The sequence below is a fragment of the Monodon monoceros genome, unplaced genomic scaffold (assembly GCF_005190385.1).
Source record: "Monodon monoceros isolate NGI ecotype Baffin Bay Population unplaced genomic scaffold, NGI_Narwhal_1 Super_Scaffold_19, whole genome shotgun sequence".
Classification (NCBI taxonomy): domain Eukaryota; kingdom Metazoa; phylum Chordata; class Mammalia; order Artiodactyla; family Monodontidae; genus Monodon; species Monodon monoceros.
Genome location: NW_021703775.1, coordinates 1,809,707 through 1,825,387, shown reverse-complemented (window position 1 = coordinate 1,825,387; position 15,681 = coordinate 1,809,707). Strand labels below are relative to the sequence as shown.

The 15,681-nt window shown below is 52.3% G+C and overlaps 1 protein-coding gene across 5 annotated transcripts in view; it reads left to right on the top strand.

Annotated features, from left to right (window-relative positions):
- Positions 1–15,681, top strand: part of NCK2 (NCK adaptor protein 2) — a 69,215-nt gene that overhangs the window by 26,155 nt on the left and 27,379 nt on the right. For 2 of the 5 annotated variants that reach the window (XM_029232088.1, XM_029232089.1), the window contains one exon: positions 3,427–3,665. In XM_029232088.1, the coding sequence (XP_029087921.1) occupies positions 3,440–3,665 (226 nt within the window). In that variant the 5' untranslated portion in view covers positions 3,427–3,439. Of the gene's footprint in view, positions 1–2,941; positions 3,666–15,681 lie in introns of those variants that run through there. The other 3 variants (XM_029232084.1, XM_029232087.1, XM_029232086.1) reach the window with 2 other exon arrangements.

Below are 15,681 nucleotides of genomic sequence, written 5' to 3'. Positions count from 1 at the left end.
TGGTTGTTGACGGGGGGCTGTGATCCCTGGGGGAGGTGGTTGTTGACTGGGGACTGTGATCCCTGGTGTGGGGTGGTTGTTGATTTGATGGACTCCTGAAGCTTTTATACTGATGGGAAGCTTTCATAAGTCAATTACAACAGGTTTAAAGCCCTTTGCTATGTCCAAGGAACAGCTGCTCATTTTTTAGGTGCTTGGAAATTTATTTTTCTTCTGTCCCAGAGTCATAGATTTCCTGGGTGGATTAAGCCTGTCAAAGACCCCACACTAGTTCTCACCCCTCCCCAGCTCACCCCAGAAGTGAGCACAGGAACACAGCCCTGCGCTCAAACCGTGGCTCTGTGGTTCAGCAAGGCACTGAATCTCTGATCCTCTGTCTCCTGAAAGCTCACACTTCCCTGAAAGGCGGGTGTTTGCAGAGTGAATGAGTGCCCCCATGTACTCCAGTGCCCTCCCCGAGACGGAGCAGTGCGCTGAGTTCACGCCCCGGACCCAGGAAGAGCACCTGTGAGGAGGGCTGTCAGAGTGACCTGGGGCCTATGACACACTGTGGATGCTCAGGCCCAGCTCCTCGAGGGTCCCATGGGGGTGAAGCCGGGCACAGCATTTTCTAGGTTCCCTCCCATGTGCTGTTCGATGTGCACTGAGACGTACCAGGCCCAGCCAGTGCCTTACTTACCTGCTTTTCGTGTAGTTAAGTCTTGCAGAAAATTTATAAATTGTTTTGACTGGTCTTAAGTGATGGGCTGTTCTTGTTGAAATCTCTTTTTGAAACTGTAATTAAGACACAAACCCGGTATTCAAATAAAATATTCTCTGAAGCCCATTCCTATTACTGCTCTGGTCCCTCGCGTTATTATTGAAAAAAGAGAAACGACCTTCATGACCTTCAGAAATCTAACCTGACGGTGAGTTCAGTATATAGGGAGATACGGCGCGGACTTGAGATTCTCTGAAAGTAGATAACAACATTGTCTACAATTTGGAAATGAGATTTCTATAAACACTATCTTCTCGGATATTGTGTACATTATGCCTAAGGTTTATGAAACATCTCCTCCTTCCCCAAAGGTTTGTTATCTCTAAATTTGGAAGTTAATTCATGAAAGAGGAGAACATGTATTATTTATAAGTGTCTTTAGCATCTAGCAGCAGATGTCATGTTATTTTAAAATGGGATCCATGCTTTTGTGGAGTCAGTGCGCTAGGTCCCCTCTGTCTTCCTGAAGCCATCCCTATAAATAATGAGAACTCCTCTCTGTCAGAAAAGAAGGGGATCTGAGTCAATAGCCTTTCCATTATTCATCTCTTCCTAGTTTTGAGTAAACTTCTAGTCATTTAAAGGACTGAATGTTGAATTTTTCTGCTGCAAAAATGCCCATCTTCTACCCGAGAAGTTACGGACTAGCTCATGACTATATTCATTACAGCCGTTCAGGTATACCTTTGCTATTTATTACTTCCAGGATTGACTTAACTAGGTATGCAATGTACTGTATCTTTTTGTTTGTTTTAATAAACTTTTAATTTTGGAGTAATTCTGTATTACGGTTCACTCTTGGTATTGAATGTTTTATGGGTCTTGACAAATGTGTCATGACATGTGTCCACTACTGTAGTATCGTGCAGAATTGTCTCACTGCCCTAAAAATCCCTGTGCTGCACCTAATCATCCCTCTTTCCCCTGTGCCCTTGGCCACTACTGATCTTTGTAATGTCTCTGTAGTTCTCCCATTTCCAGAATGTTATATTCTTGGAATTATTAAAGAAAAACTGACACTTGTTAAAGAACGGTTAAGCAGACTTTACTCAGGGGAGGACTCCGAGGGATTTTTGCCATAGGGGAGAGAGATTGGGCTCAACCCCACATACAAGAAGGAAGAGTGGGGATTTATAGCCCAGGAGCTGGGTGGGGAGTAGATGGATGGAAAACTACTAAGAGGAAACATCAGAGGTAAGGGGGGATTCTGGCTGCACTGACCTAACAGGGTCCTTCCTGAAAACAGGCCAGGATGGTCAGACATCACCTGGGTGAGGGTGGAGGATTCTGGCTGAACCAACTCAGCAGGATTCTTGCTAAAATTGGGCAATGGACATGGAAGTACAGACACAGAAATACAGTAGTCAAGGCCTAGTCTGGGAAGAGGATTCAGAGGAGCCTGACGAAAGTTTGGTCAAGGAGAGAGTCTTCGTGAGAATCATAGTCTCACCCTTTTCAGACGGGCTTCTTCCACTTAGTCGTGTGCCTTTGAAGTTCCTTCATGTCTTTTCATGGCTTCACAGCTCATTTGTTGTTGTTTTATTAATTTTTTAAATTTTAGGCTGCATTGGGTCTTTGTTGCTGCGCACGGGCTTTCTCTAGTTGCAGCGAGCGGGGGCTACTCTCCTGCAGTGCACGGGCTTCTCATTGCAGTGGCTTCTCTTGTTGCGGAGCACGGGCTCTAGGCGCGCAGGCTTCAGTAGCTGTGGCACGCGGGCTCAGTAGTTGTGGTTCGTGGGCTCTAGAGCACAGGCTCAGTAGTTGTGGCGCATGGGCTTAGTTGCTCCGCGGCATGTGGGACATTCCCAGACCAGGGCTCAAACCCGTGTCCCCTGCATTGGCAGGTGGATTCTTATCCACTGCGCCACCAGGGAAGCCCAGCTCATTTGTTTCTATCACTGAGCAATATTCCATTATCTGGATGGACCACAGTTTATTTGTCTTATCACCAACTGAAGGACATCTTGATGGCTTCCAAATTTTGGCAATTATGAATGAAGCTGCTATAAACATCTGTGTTTCAAGTTCCAGGAATAATTTTATATTTATGAAGAAGCTGCAAAGATAGTACAAAGCATTCCTGACAGCCCACACTCAATTTCCCTTAGTGCTAACGTCTTACCTAACCAGGGACATTTGTCAAAAGTGAGAGATTAACGTTGGTTAGTGGTAGACCATTGACTAGCTTCACTTGGATTTCACTAATTTCATGTTTTAGGATCCAATCCAGGATACCAACATTGCGGTTTGGGTGTGTCACGGTCATTAAATATGGTCATAAAAGTCAGCTTATCCTGAGAAAATGGATGTAAAGATACCAGCTATAAGGATCTGGTGTTACTTAATCTAGTGAACACGTTTAATTGTGATACGGTTATTTAGAATTTTTTGGAAAGTTTTCTGTTGTTGTTGTTTGTTTTTAGCAGAGAAGCAGAATTCCCCATGTGCAACATTAAGATTCGCTTTATAAGGTCACCGTTTCTAAACAGCGTACTAAAGCTTGTTGAAAGGAGGTCATCTTAAGGTTGAGTATTTGAGACCCTGGAGACAGCTGGTTGCCGAGCCGTAATAAAAGCTGTCCGGGTGTAGTTTTCCGCGTGGATGCAGCAGCCGTGGCGCTCGGCCGGGTGTCTAATGAGCCTCTCCAAATGTTTTGCTGGCAGAAGGACTCCATGAAAGATGACAGAGGAGGTCATCGTCATAGCCAAGTGGGACTACACAGCGCAGCAGGACCAGGAGCTGGACATCAAGAAGAACGAGCGCCTGTGGCTGCTGGACGACTCCAAGACCTGGTGGCGGGTGCGCAACGCGGCCAACAGGACGGGCTACGTGCCGTCCAACTACGTGGAGAGGAAGAACAGCCTGAAGAAGGGCTCCCTCGTGAAGAACCTCAAGGACACGCTCGGTGAGTGGCGGGCGCGGCAGGACCCCGGCCCGGCCTGGAAGGCGGGGGCCTGGTGCTTTCTCAGCGGGACTCGGGGTGGAGGTCATCTCTTTCATTTGCATTTGAGGAAAAAAAAAAAAAGGGTATGTTTTAAATATTGACATCTTTCTACTTGTCTTTTTAAAAAATCTCTGGACATTGAGAGATCCAGTGCAGAAATATCCGGCTGGTCATTTCCTAGAGGTTCTCGAGTTTGGAGGTTTATGTGAGCTGGCCTTTCTGTGTGTTTCGGACCCGCCTGCGTGTCTCTGTCTCCTGGCATCAACTTTCTGGAGGGTCCTGAAATGGAATGACCACCTCCGGGCATGTCCCCAGGTCCGCCCAGGTCATCCCATCAAATCTTTTTCTCTCTCACGAAACGCTGTGTGTGTGGGGTGTTTGCACATAGAGGAGGAGATGGCAAAAAAGTACTTTGCACCCGGGGAATTCTTTCCCTCTGTTAAACTGGTGGCGTTTCATGGCGCAGTCCTGGACGGTGGCAGCTAAGGTGGGGACTCGAGCGGCGGTGTGATGCGAGGCCGCCAGGGTGACCCGCAGGGGGCCTGCTGGGCGCCCAGCTTTCTTCCCACGCGCCTGTTCCCTTCCCTGGTGTCCGGACGTGGGAAAGAGCCCGAGTGCCCTGAAGTTGATGGTGTCCGATCTCACCTTTGCGTGGACGTCCTGCAGAGGATGCGAGAGGGTGACTTCCTGAAGGTCAGCGGTGCCTCCTTCTGTGAGCACCATGTGGGTGGCCCCCGGGACCGCTGGTTATCACGGAAGAGTTTGCTCTTGAAACAGGTCAATGTTGTCACCCACATTACATTTCCTTGAGGCTTTCCTTTTTATTTCTAACAAGAGAATTAGTTTCACTTGAGGGAGGGGAACAGGCAGGAAACCTGAAAAGAAAATGAAACTCTGAATGTCATGGGTGTTGCAAAATATTGATCTTTCATTTTCTGAAGTCTTGAAGGGGCCACTGACTCTTCAAAACCAAGTAAAGGGCTTCCCTGGTGGCGCAGTGGTTGAGAGTCCGCCTGCCGATGCAGGGGACACGGGTTCGTGCCCTGGTCCGGGAGGATCCCACATGCCGTGGAGCGGCTGGGCCCGTGAGCCGTGGCCGCTGAGCCTGCGCGTCCGGAGCCTGTGCTCCGCAACGGGAGAGGCCACAACGGTGAGAGGCCCGTGTAACGCAAAAAACAAAAAACAAACAAACAAAAAAAACCAAGTAAAGCCTTCATTCATTGGGTAGTAATTTTGTGTTGTGGGTTAGGTTATTTTCATGACTTGGAGAGAGAAATGAGACACTGGCCTGCATGAGAATCACACCAGCTACCGTAGATTCTGCCTGATGGAGAAATTCCGTTTTTCACGAGCAATCTGATTCTTTTTCACAAAAGTGACCCTCTTTCTCGTTTTTTCCAAGCATGTCACTTGAAAGAAACGTTGTTTCTTTCTCTATTAACTGTGACTAAGAAACGCGGGAAGCGTGAGTAGGTAAATACTTTAGGAGTGCCCTGCGCTTAATTTTATTTATTTTTTCCAATTTCAGCTTCTCACCCACTAAAGTACCTTTTTTTGGAGATGCTCAACATTGTTGACTTGTTTTGTCTTCTTATCCTTTTTCAAAACTACATTCTCAAGATTCTAGTAAAGAATGAAACACCCGGAAATGGAACGGAACGCTGGGGAGTGAAATAAGGCGAAGCAAGCCCTCTGACTTACCTACAAATTCCCTGGAACAGCTCGTCATCCCTCCCTTCAGTTTTTCGAACGAGAAGACAGCTGAGCTCTGCAGCACATCTGGCGCTAGGGTTCGGTTTTTCACGAGTGGCAGTCAGTCCCCAGGGCTCCTCTCAGAACTCGGGGGGCCTGGCTCAGCCAGCCTGTCCTCGTGTGGGTGCCAGGCTGGCTCCCCCGCCCCGACAGATGGCCCCCCAGCTCTGCGGGCACACGTCTCCTTCCACAGAGCCAGCCAAGTTCCATTTTGGGAGAACACAGATTGTTAGAAAGCTCTTCCTTAAATAGAATCAAAGTTGGCTTCTCTTTAACCCTCTCCCCTCGGCTCTCCTTGGCCCGCGAAAGCCGTGCTGGGGAGACCTGCTGCTCTTCTGTGGACCGACCATCCTTTTCCAGGCCTCCTCCCCCGTCAGGCACATTACTGCCTTGGAAACGTTTGTACCTAGCATTATTTAATGTAAAAACACCAACAAAGCTATGTTCTGAACATCCATATCCGTGGCACTTAATATTTGTAGTCTAGAGACTGTTGGAGGTCAGTATGCCCATTGCCGAGGAGAAATGCCCCCATTCATTGTCTGTCTTTTTTGCTTCCATGTGTTTGTCGTGGTCACCCAGAGCCTTGCTTTTGTTGGACAAAGAGAGACCTTGTTGTCTCGGCATGAGTTTTCCATTGCCCCCCTTGAACGGGGTCACAGAGAAGGGAGGTACCCAGACAAGAACCACCGTTGCGGTGTGACTTACTATTTCTCCACCGTCAGACCTGACAAGGCACCAGCGTCGAGAAGGAAGGTGGGAAAACTTTCCGCAGCCTCTCCTGCCGCCCACTGGTCTCCGTTACAGAGAAGACTGGAGCTAAAGCATCCGTGGCTTCCTGTGTAAATTACCGTGACGGGTGTGCTGTTGGAATTATAGTGTGATCATAGACAGATTATGCACCCAGCGGAAGTTCTCTCTACTGTGTATTAGAAGGAGTGAAAACAACGTCAAAGGCACCACCACACATGTTGACCTTCTAATAGCGACTCATGACATCATCCACATTTGTAATTCTACCGCCATGGAAATCCACCCAGTTTCTAAAGCCGTGGTTAAGATTTCCCCGGCAGGCACCTGGTTTGAAACACAATAGCACTGGACTCCCCGTCAAAGTCCCTGTGTTCTCCTTGTGTGTTGGCATCTCTAACTGCCGGGGACCGTGACTTGGCAGAGCTCTCTCCTGCTTTTCTGCATCCCTGTGCTGTGCTGAGGTCGGTCGCCAATTTAATTTAATCGCATGTAATAGTTTGTTACAGTAACCTCCGGAAAGCGGTACCTTTCCCAAAAAGTTCTCTCCGTTACGAAAGGACTAACGCTCTTCCTTTTCCCTTAATAATTTATAATTAAATAAAACAGTATGGCCTCGTGTTTGTAGACGGGTAGCGCGTTGATGCACTAGGTCTCCTCTCACGTTCAGCATGATCACGGTTAGTCAAAGAGAGCTTTTCCACAGATAACAAGGAGCCGTCCTCAAGAACCGTTCCTGCTGGCAGAGCCCAGGTGATGTTTTGAAAGGCTTGCTGCCTTCCTGGGCTCCGGCCTGGCCTTGGTGTTTTCCACGACCCGACTCATAAAACCATGCAGGTTAGGTGTTGGAAAGTGTTGTGCTAAATCTTGCGAGATGGGGAAGCTGCTCCCAGGGAGGGATTTTACTGAAGAACGGTTTTTGTCACCACTTGACGACGGCAGCTGGAACCCGCCGAAGCCCTGAAGGTTAACTGTCTTCGTGATGGTTGCCTTAGGCCCAGGTGCTGACTTGGGCTACCCAGGAAGCTACGGTTCCATTTATAATCTGTTAGCATCCGCCCGTGGAGGGTTTGTTCCAAGGCACACACGTCCTTCGCTGACCACCCCCCTGCGGCATGTGGAACCAGAAGTGAGCTGCCCCCCGGGGCTGCCGCTTTAGCCTTGGCCCCAGTGTGACCCTGCCTGAGGCCAGTTAATCACCTACCAGTGATGAGCTCCGGACCGGTGCCCACCTCTGCGACTCCAGGTCAGACCTGGGAGCAGAGAGCGGCCACGGTGGGGGGACCAGTGCTCACTAACTGAAAGAGCCCTTGCGCGGTTTGGGTTGATGCTTTTGGTCGGGGAGGGGCGGTTCCTGGGGGTGAAGTTCCCAGGGTTCCTCGAGGCATATCCATGTACGGTTGCCTGAGCGTCTTCCCCAAGAGAAGGCCTGTGACAGAGACGGGTCACATGCCTTTAGCATGAACTTGGGTTTTTTTCACCAAGTTGACTATCAGGGCTTACTGGGTGGGCATTTGTTAGGGCTGCGTCACAGAGATAAGCAGCTAGGATGTTAGAGGGAATCCTAGTGATACTGGGTTCCCTGTTTTAGAGATGAAAACCAGGGCCTTACTAGCAAAACCAGAGTGGGGTCTGAGTATGACAGTAATTGTGTATCGGTGTTAACGTCCCGGTTTTGTGCCGAGGATGCCCTTGTGTGTGGAGATGACACCAAGTGTTGAGGTGATGGGACAGGGCGCTGGCAGCCTACTCTCAGATAGTTCAGGGAAAATAACGTCCTTTGTGCTGTTCTTACAACTTATCTGTACATTGAACAAACGGGCAGACGTAGAGTGGTTTGGGGACTACCCCAGGCCGTGACGCTGGATCATAGCAGGGGAGAGGTTGTACCTCGGGCTTCCTGTTCTATCCGGGCATCTGCGGTGCCGCAGGGCCTTACAATCGTCATCGGTCTTTCAGAGACCAGAGGATCGCCGAGGACCTGCTGAGACTGGACCTAACACACGAGGTTGCCGCCGATTCTTCCTCAGAACGGTTCCCCAGGACTTGGTTCAGAACTTTCCGTAATCATCCAGCAGCTTCCCGCCGTATCACTGGCAGGCAGGTGAGGGAACCCCGCTTCCTGCCGGAGCGGCCCAGGCTGCTCTGTGCCAGTTCAATGTAGGCATTTTTGTTACAACAGAGATGGGGCGAGAGATGGGCTCCAGCCTCCGTGATGGTGAGGCCGTGGGGGGATTTTCTTTCCGGCACTGCAGGACTGTGGGTCTTTGCTGTGATCAGAAACGTTCTCAGTAGGGCTGAAGCAGGGCAGGCGATCTGTCCAGATGAGCCACGGGTGATGGATGCTGTAGTCGCTGGTTGTCACAGGCTGAGTTGGAGTCGTCCCTCCCTCGCTCTGTCCCTTGGAAATGCTTCTAAGCCACCTGGTTCCCCACTGAGTGACTTTTGGGAACAATAACCGAAGGCTTTGAAACGGATGCAGACGTGGTGGGATCGGCTCCGTGTCACAGGGTGTGTGTGGATCAGATGGGGGAGGCCGGCTGGACGTTCTTTCATCTGGTGGGTAGAGTTCAGCCCCTGACTCTCTGTAGCCTGTGATGTAACTGGAAGAGTAACAGTGGCCCGGATGCGCGGGGGTCATTAGGACAGTGGCGCTGCCCCTCCTGGCCCACCAGAAACGGCTGGATGAGGCCACTCGGGCCTCTCTTATCCTTGTGGAAGCAGCATACATAGGAGGGTGAGGCTGAGGCCTTTTCAGATCCAGGCTCAGCACACGCCCACACGCCGGTTGAGCGATTTGGGGCGAGCCGTGGAAGCCGCAAAGCCTCAGCTGCGGCGTCTCTAGGGCGGGATAAGGGACCACTTGTCTCATCAGATGGTTGAGACTGAACTCCTTCACGTGGAGGATGCTCGGGGCTGGTCTTCGGTGGAGGGAGAGGCAGAGGCTGGGAGCGGGGGGCGTGTGGGAGGACGGTAAGTGAGCTGGCGGCACTGAGGGCCCTGGGTGACCCACACTGGGGAGGCCCCCATCATTAGGCCTGATGCTTTTGCAAAGGGGAGCCCCAGCGGTTGTCCTGTGGTGGATGGGGTGGTGGCCGTCGGGGTGTATGGCAGGCATCTTGATTCTGGTCCTCGGGGTGGGAGCGGCGGTGCCAGTGTGTCAGCAGGAGGCTGGGGACGAGACCTCAGGGTGGCCCGGGGGGATGTCACCAGCCCTGGGCTTCGAGGGAAGGCCCAGAACTCTGTGCCAACCAGGTGTGAAGCAGCAGGTGAGTCACAGGTGACTCAAGGGTTTGCAGCCTGAATGAACAACCGGCAGAAAGACCAGAGGGTTAGGGAAGTAGGAGGAGAACCTGGGCCGTGATGACGAGACGCGCTGGAGTTGATGGCGGGCCCTTCGGTGGGAATGTTTCATGCTTCAGGCATGAGTCTCAACTTCAGGAGACAAAATTCAGATTTTTGCTGTCACATACGGGCTGTGCTGACAGGAAACTTAGTTTTTGACCAGTATAAACAGTTCTGTCTCGGCCTGCAGGGGAGCCCTGGCGTTTGAGGCATTTCGCGAGGTCCCTCCACCAAGCTTCCGCTCCGCTGTGGTCTCAGGGGCCTCCGTCTACTTTCTACAGCTGCCCCCAAGCCCTCCCCTGGGAGGGAGGCCCCGTGACAGCCGGTGCCTGGGACCCGCGGGCTCCATAACCACCATCCCCGCGCTCCCGACACCCATGTCACGCCCGAAGCCAAAAGGAAAGCTTAATGCAGCAGCAAAATTCAACCCGAGACCCAGAACTGATGTCGTGTGCGTTTTCCAGTGTGTAGGCAGTGATAACTTTCTGTGTGCTTCTCTGGTGCTACCTACCCGTACACCTTTTTGTTTAATCTTCCCAGTAACCCTCAGAGGAATATACTAACATCCTTATGTTTCACGTGAAAAAAATGAGACTCGGAGGTTAAGGGATGTGTGTGCCCAAGAACACACAGTAAGTGATGGGTTGAAATTCAGAGCAGGTCTGCCCGACTCCTCAAGCTCTGCTATTGTTGGTCAGCCTCGGGGGTTGGGGATTCAGATTGCGGGGAGCCCTGGGGGGCGAGGGGAATGCCGCCTGCTTGGCATCGGTATTGGTGCATCCAGTCGCTCCCTGGTCCCGCCTGCACGGCTGGGTTGGTTTTCTCGCACCCTTGCTGCAGCCCCTGGGACTCGAGGGGACCAGCTATACTTCATAAGCATCGTTTCCTCCCGGCCCTGGGGGTTCACTTATCAATAACCGCCTGGTTCCGTCACACTGAGGGGAGCAGGAGCCTTTAATTAAAATGATTCGGAAGCCGAGTGTCCCAGGAACTCACCTGCTTTTCCCCAGATCGATCCTTATTTCGGCAGCAGGCATGTTCCGGGGGTCTGCGCGCGTGAGATTTCAGCCGTCTTTGCCATTCACAGGCTCTTTGTGTGACACGGGTTTCTGCACTCAGGTAGTCCTCAGAATTATCCTCTCTGAAATGCCTGTCTTTTATAAAACTATTCATTGAAGACTGGCATACTTATTTAAAAAAAAGAAAATTGGAAAATAGAAAAAAACAAAAATCACCTGTGATCTTATCGCCCAGAAATAATCACTGTTGGCGTTTGCATCTGTTTGCTAAGTATCTCTACACACGTAGAATCAAAATCAGGTTGCAAAGGTGACTTCTTCGCATCAATCCCACTGTCGCCAGGCCGTCAGTCCTGAAACGTCTACCCGTTCGCGGAAGCCTGATCGCGACACGTGCTGGAAAGGACCTTTGCCGAGTGAGTTTGGTCCATGCCTCCCGGTTCCTTAGTGGTCAGGATGCTCTGTATAAAACCGAAGAGGGGAAGCTGATTCTTTATAGTGCATTTGTCTTAGAAGTAGTTTGGTTTCCTAGGTTGAATGTCCATAAAGAATAAGAATATTACCGTTAGTCTTTTTACATGTCACTTAAACATACTTCCTAAACTCAGTCACCTTCTAAGGAATCAGTACAAAAAGTACAAAGTACATTTTTCTCACTTAAAGTGCAGAGCCAGACCACGCCCCATGAAAAGTTTGTATGTAACATGCGAAGAAGATTGACAGATCTCAATTTGATTTTAAAGGTCCAGCTTCTCCAAACTATCATCTCTTCCCCGTATTAAAGCAGGGACTCTGGGTTTTCAGAGCTGCATTTAACACTTGAGGTTGACCTTTTCGGGCTCTGTTGTGTAATCTACCGTTGTACGACCCCGAATTAGGTATTATGTGGCATAACTCAGAACTCTTTAGAATTCTGTCTTGCGAGATCGTTCATGGTGCAAATGACCCGCCAAATGTAATGCCCACAGACTATGGAAACGTCTACAGCGATTGTGGTGCCAGCGCCCAAAATAAACTTGGATTTGTTTGCATATATCGTAAGTGTCCAAGTATTTAGAACAAGAAACGTAAAACAACTCACAACGGATTAGTGGGAGGGTAATTAGAGAGAAAATAGAGACAGATTGTTCAAAAGAATGCTCATGGGAGAAGAGCCAGGAGAGGGGATGGGGAAGGAGGAGGGGTCTACGCTTGGGAGATAGAGGAGAAGCAGGTGTGCGGTGACACAGGGTCTTGAAGCCAGATGCGTCGGCCCCCGGGCCCCTCGAGCCCTGAGGAAGGACAAGGACACCATGTAAAGCATTTCCCAGTTTCTTTCCCAGCAACTGGCACCTGGGTTGCTTCTTATTAAAATCATCGTTTTTCTAAAGAACATCGATACCAGCCTTTCTTGACTCAAAGTTACTCAAGTGGGAGCCTTCGGTTTTAGAATAGAGAAAACGTGGACTACAGATGCTGAGAATTAAGTAAAATCTTCTCTCCGTGTTTCCAACTGCGCTTCCCCATATGGCCCGCACCCAGTTTCAGATCTCGTCCATATGTCTCGAATGTTCCTCTTGCCTATTACACGCTCGTGTCTGTCGCCGGGGCCGGTGTGGGGTGCAGGGGGGTTTGTTCAGGACGGGTGCCGTGGTGCTGACTGCAGAGCCTCTGGGGCTGCTGGAAGGCCAAGCAGGCACCTCCTGCCCTGAGCCCCGCGCCCTGCAGCCACCGCTGCTCTCTGCACGGCGGGCACCTGCTCACATCACTTTGTCTGCAGGCCGCTCCCCTGATCAGCCCCTGCAGCCTGCCGTCCCTCTCTCTCAACTCTTAACTTCCTTTCTCTGCTTCCAAACTCACGGATTCTGTGAGCATCCAGATTGTCCCCCGTGGTTCTCACGGCTGGAAAGCCACCTGGAGGGCAGCTCTTGGTGAGTTTCCGGGCTGGGGGTCTCCTGGAAGCCAGCCATCCTGGGGTGGCTGTTTGCAGGGAACCTCCACTGATTTTATAGTTTTGGCTTTTTTCAGGGAGCAAAGCAGTTGAGTGTCTAACTTGGAAAATTTACAAGTGGGTGTTTATAGTGGAGTGTGAATTGGTAGTGAAGTGGCCGGGGTCCTTAGGCACTGATCTAAAGTGACCGGTCCTGTAGTATTTAGCCCAACATGCTCAGCCAGACACTGGTGACAGGAGTTGGCTGTAGGATCCAAAAGGGCCACTTACGGTTCTTCTGTGGTTGTTTTTGTGTAGCCTGGTATGTACAGTTAAGTTTAAAAAGTGAAGTTCATTCGACACTTTGGGCTCTCTGTGTAGACTTCTTGAATCCTAGAAAGGGCTCTGGAGATAACCTGGTCCACAGCTTTTCTATGAAAATCAGGCACGTTGAGTTACTTGTCCAGGGTAACAAGGTGCTTCACAGCAGAGCCAGGAGCAGGCCTTGGGCCCAGGCAGGGCACTGCCACAAAAGCCAGCCGGGAACGAGGGCCTGGAGGCCGAGCCCAGCCACATCAGGACCCCTCCCTGGAGCCGGCAGGGGCCTGGCCTCTTAGTAACCAGAGTTCGCCTTGTCCAGAGCAGCGTGTGGTCCCAGAAGCCCTTCTGTCCAGCCTTGGAAGATGGCGTGTCCCTTGCACTTCCTAACTGAAGGCCAGCTTTGCGCTGAGGAACGTCCTCTCCTGAGACGCTTCAGAGGGGCCCTCGTGTCTTAGCTGCTCCTGAACCAGAGAGCAGGACTGAGGCCAGGCTGTCCCGCAGGAGCATTTGAGGGAGAAAACAGACACGTGCACACCTCCGTGGAGAAAGCATCACCTGTTCTTTTCTCCACCGGACCTTGGCCCTCAACCAGAGAGGAGCGATAATAGCAGTAAAAGCACCACGCCCACAGTCGCGCGGCTCCTGCTGTGTACGGGACGCTGCGTTCGGTCCCTTCCTCAGGCTTTGGGCCCTCACAGCCGCCCCGCCAGTGCCACTGGCCTCCCCGTGTCACGGCTGCAGGAACAGGAGAAGAGAGTGCAGACCTGCCAAGGCCACAAGCCAGCGGGGCAGGAGCCGGGCCTGGAGCGGGGTCAGAACTGGGGTCCCCCACCAGTGTGTCGTCCCTTTACTCGCTCGCTCTCTTTTTTGTTACCATATTTCATCTTGCTGAGCAGGCGTGGGCTCAAAAAGTTGCGCTTGTGAGCTTCTGCCAGGGGCTGACACTGCGTGGTGCTTCAGAAGGTCACGTTGAATCCTTGCGCGTGCGCGGCCCACTCCCACCCCCGTTCTGCGCATTCAGAGACGCTTGTGCTGTTGCAGCAGGTATGTGTGTTGAGAGGTACTGAATATGTATTTTTAATTACAATCTATAATTACAATTTTTTTAAAAATTCTTTTGACTCGCATCCGTGCTACCGTTTGGCTTTCGCATTTGGTTGACCATATCCTGTGCTTCTAAACCACTTTTCTTCAGGCTTTACACGTTCAGTCATGTTATTCGCCTGCCTGCTCACGAGGGAACGGGCTCTCTCAGGGGCAGGGATGGAAATTCCGGTTCTGGGCCCTGGACCCGTGGACCTGTGCGATGGTAGCCTTTGCCCCCCAACGCATTTCCGTCTTGTGCTGGCTGCTGGCACATCCGCCCGCTGGAAAGGGGACCATCTGGGCACGTGGATGGTGAATGGCTCCTTTGTCCCTCGGCCAGCTGGCGGCCCGACGCAGGCCGTGTGGATCTGCCACGGGGGTGGCAGCTCCCATCCATCTCATGAAGGCTCCTTCCTCCCCCTGCCCCGTCCTGGACCAGCCCTCCCTGAACTTGGGGGTTCCATACGGCCCGTAAGGGCACGTTTCATCGTAGGGTGAGGGGTACGCACCTAAGGTGCGCGTGCCTAGGAATAAAGAAGTAAACCCCCTGGGTTCGTGGCAGTTTCGCGGGGGGAGCATGGAGCCCCCAGTGTTTCCCACAGGCCGTACAGCAGACTGACTCCGCTTTAGGAAAGGGCAGTGGTTTTCACCTTCGAAAGCTCGATTTAAGCTGCTAGGGGGAGAAAGGCTCCTGGCCCGACTTTATCCTCAGCCCTTCACCTCCCTGGGGTCTGGCACATCCCGCCCGTCAGGAGAAAGTGTTCCCCGCTCTTGCTGTCAGGACCTTACAGGGCAAGCGTCTGCTTTGCTGGTGCTGACGTGGCAGCGACAGCCACAGGGCTGCGGTTTCCTGCAGGTGAAATGGGTCCCTGGGACCAGCTGGACAGTACCAGGCATCTCAGACCTGGGCATGAGAGCCATCACCCGGCTGCTCCAGGTGGCACCTGCCCTCCTGTCACTCACTCAGAGGCGTGACCGCGGTGCGACCCGCTGGACGTGCAAGCCCAGGGAGGACGAAGCTGGACGCCTAGGGCTGCATTTAGTCCTCCGTCTTGGACGCGGCTGGGAAGTGGGGTGTCCTCCTCTTCGAGTGGACCCGGTCCCTGTCAGTGAGGCAGGCGTGGTGCCAGGTGCAGTATCTTCCACCAGGGACGCGGGGACGAGGGTGAGATGGACCAGCTCTGTGCCCTGCCCGCCACAGTCATGCTGCCTCCGCCGGGCGCGTCTCTGCCCCTCCCTCCCCTCCCCAGTCGCCCCCCACCCCCGTTCTCCACACACTCTGCATCCTCCCCAGGCTCGCACGTCCAGCAGGTAGCAGCGGTTGCGCCTCTGAGTGACAGGAGGGGCAGGTGCCACCTGGGGCAGCCACGCCCCAGTCCGCTTGGCCTGAGCCCCGGCTGGGTCTGAGATGCTCTGCACTGACCAGCCCGTCGCTCTCCGGGCTGCCCTGGGGGGTTCCTCCGAGACCCACCTCGGGTGGGGCCGGTGGCCCTGGGTCCCCGTGCAGAGCAGAGCAGAAGTCGAGGTCGGGGGGCTTCGGTCGGTTAGGCCTAATGTCCATGCCATCCAGAATCACAGACCTCGAGTGCGGGCTCTTGGGGTAAATATTCAACCCCAGGCTGCTCTGGGATTAGGAAGCACAGCCTGTGTCTGCTCACCCCCGCGCACAAGCCTGGGGGCTCCCCAACTTTTGCTCTCTTTTCTGCGGGGTACTCACCCAAGCATACCTGTTTTCTCAGGGGGGCTCACCAGTTTGGCCTATTTCAGGAGGTCAGGTGGAAGCAGGGGAACGAGA